Source organism: Arachis ipaensis, chromosome B7 (assembly GCF_059453495.1).
Source record: "Arachis ipaensis isolate K30076 ecotype BB chromosome B7, ASM5945349v1, whole genome shotgun sequence".
Taxonomy (NCBI): Eukaryota; Viridiplantae; Streptophyta; class Magnoliopsida; order Fabales; family Fabaceae; genus Arachis; species Arachis ipaensis.
The window spans coordinates 22,118,841-22,121,625 of NC_142442.1; the positions used below are offsets into that span (position 1 = coordinate 22,118,841).

General features: G+C 30.7%; 1 protein-coding gene across 1 annotated transcript; it reads left to right on the forward strand.

Moving 5' to 3' along the window:
• The first annotated feature begins 514 nt into the window (after positions 1-514).
• On the forward strand, positions 515-2,461 carry LOC107608582 (trans-resveratrol di-O-methyltransferase-like). The gene is made up of 2 exons (XM_016310333.3): positions 515-1,294; positions 2,150-2,461. The coding sequence occupies exons 1-2, from the start codon at positions 515-517 to the stop codon at positions 2,459-2,461; spliced, it is 1,092 nt and encodes a 363-aa protein (XP_016165819.1).
• Positions 2,462-2,785: the final 324 nt, after the last annotated feature.

Here is a 2,785-nt window from a genome sequence, read left to right on the forward strand (position 1 = left end):
TTTTGCTTAATCCTCCTCTCCTACTTTCATCCTCTCAATAAGTCTAAACTCTATTCTCCTATTCCCTTCTTCTTCCTCCTCAAACTCCTCTTAAACAATTAATAATGTAAAAGAGAGAAAAAGAAAGAAGTGGAAGAATGAAATTCAGACTTGTTGAGAGGGTAAAAGTCAAAAAAAGTGTTGACCAAACTTAGCTTTAACAAAAACATTTTAACAGTACATCAATTTTTTTAATTGTTAGTGAGAGATTAATGATGAAATAATATTAATGTCATTTTTAAATATTTTAGGATAAAAATAGGACAATTAAAACGTTAAAAAACGAAATAGAATTCATTCCAAATGTTAGAGACGAAAACAATACTTTACCTTTTATTTTATAATAAAAAATCCTATAAATACACGACCCAGGCAAGCTAGATAGTATAAGGTTCTATAAGGTAAATTATCTAGTTGTTCAGCTTTTTGGACAGATTATTAATCTAGAATTTTATTAAAAAAAAAAAGATCATATATGGAATTCCAAAGTGGAGAGCAGGTTGATAATGTCAAACTTCTGAAAGCTCAAACCCACATATGGAATCATATTTTCAATTTTATAAACTCCATGTCTCTTAAATGTGCTGTTGAGTTGGGCATACCTGATGCCATTCACAATTATGGCCAGCCTATGCCACACTCAAAGCTCATTGCTTCATTGCAAATTCATCCATCAAAAACCTCCTTCATCATTCGCTTGATGAGAATCTTGATCCATTCCGGCTTCTTCGCTACCAAGAATGGTGCTGACAAAGACCTTGAAGTAAGTTATGTTCTAACTGACTCGTCTGTGTTGCTGCTTAAGGGAAACCCTATAAGCATCAGGCCTTTCTTGCTTGTCACGCTTGATCCAATTTTGACAAATCCATGGCATAAATTGTCCACATGGTTCCAAAGTGATAATCCCACACCATTTGAAACGGAACATGGGATCATGTTTTGGAGATATGCTGATCATGAGCCTAAACTTAATGAACTTTTCAATGATGCCATGGCGAGTGATGCTCGATTGGTTAGCAACTTGTTACTTAATGACAAGTGGAAGGGTGTGTTTGAGGGTTTGGAATCATTGGTTGATGTTGGTGGTGGCACAGGAACCGTTGCAAAGGCTATTGCAAAATCATTTCCTGCGTTAGAGTGCACTGTTCTTGATCTCCCACATGTTATTGCTGGCTTGGAAGGAAGTGAAAACCTTAAATATGTTGGAGGGGATATGTTTGAGGTCATTCCTCCCTCTAATGCCATTTTGTTAAAGGTAATATAATAGTTATTAGTTGCTTGCTATATATAATTTTGTTTCTTCTATTGAATTTCTTTTAATGAGTTTTCATTTGATATTTTTTTCAAAAGAATTAGTGATGATTTATATATTAGTTGACCAACGTTAAATATTAATTAATTTTTATTTTTATTTAGAATTATATTCTTTTGATATATATTAAATGTATATATATGTTATGAAATCACTTTTTCATATGAGAAGAGATGCATAAAATATCTCTAATACACTTATCAAACCTAAACCTCTTTTAAGTTTGTTTGAATTTTTACATAAATTTTTTTGTTATTTTATTTTTTTATTTTATGCTATTTTTTATATTTTGAGAAATAACAAAAGTCAAATTATAAAACTTTTAATTATAAAAATTCTGAGAACATGTTATAAAATTATTTTATTCAAAAATTTAATCAAATAGAAGCAGATATATGAATAATTACATTTCTAACAAAATTTATTAATATTAAATATTGAGCTCGCTCATATAACAATTATAAAACAAACTAAACTAAAGTAGTATATAATTAATAATAATGAAAAATATGTTAATTATAATAACTTAAATTCTTGTTCATTTGATCATCATTGAGTAAATGATATTTGTTTTTGAAAGACTAATTATAAATGGTTCATCATTCTTTGTTAGCCATTAATTGTATTATATATCTGGCTAACTATATATGTAATATTCTACAGTTATATAAAAGTTAAAATAATCCTCACATTATCAGTTTATCACATAATTTTGCTAAGGTATACATGCATGACTGGATTTTTCTTTTATTGTTTTTTTTTTTATCATAACTTTCACTTTGAGTTGTAATACTGTAGTGGATTTTGCATGACTGGGAGGACAAGGAATGTTTGAAGATATTGAGGAAATGCAAGGAGGCAATCATGAATAATGGCAGCAAAGGAGGAAAGGTAATTATCATAGATATAGTGATGATGAAGGATGAGAAGAAAGATGATGATGAATCACTTCAAACACAACTCTTCTTTGACATGCAGATGATGGTGTTACACGCTGGCAAGGAGAAAAATGAAAAAGAATGGGTCAAGCTAATATTTTGTGCTGGTTTTAGTGACTACAAGATAACTCCAATTCTTGGACTCAGGTCTCTCATTGAGATATATCCATAGCAACTTAATGACACAATTCACTACAATAAACGCGGCAAATGACGGCAAATATGCGAGGCGTTGGTAATCGTTTGCTTTTAGCGGCGGTTATGGTTTAACCGCCGCTAAATAAACATAATTGGTGGAAGGAATCCTGATTCAACGTTTACTTTTTAGCGGCGGTTTCAATCCAACCGCCGTCATCTTTACCATTTCTATTAACTTCGATATTCGGATGTTATATCTTTTTAAAGACTAACAGAGTATAAACTACTTAATTTCTCACTAGTTTCTTCACCATTGTAATAGAAAAATGTTGTCTTTCATAAAATTAGAGTTTTCCAT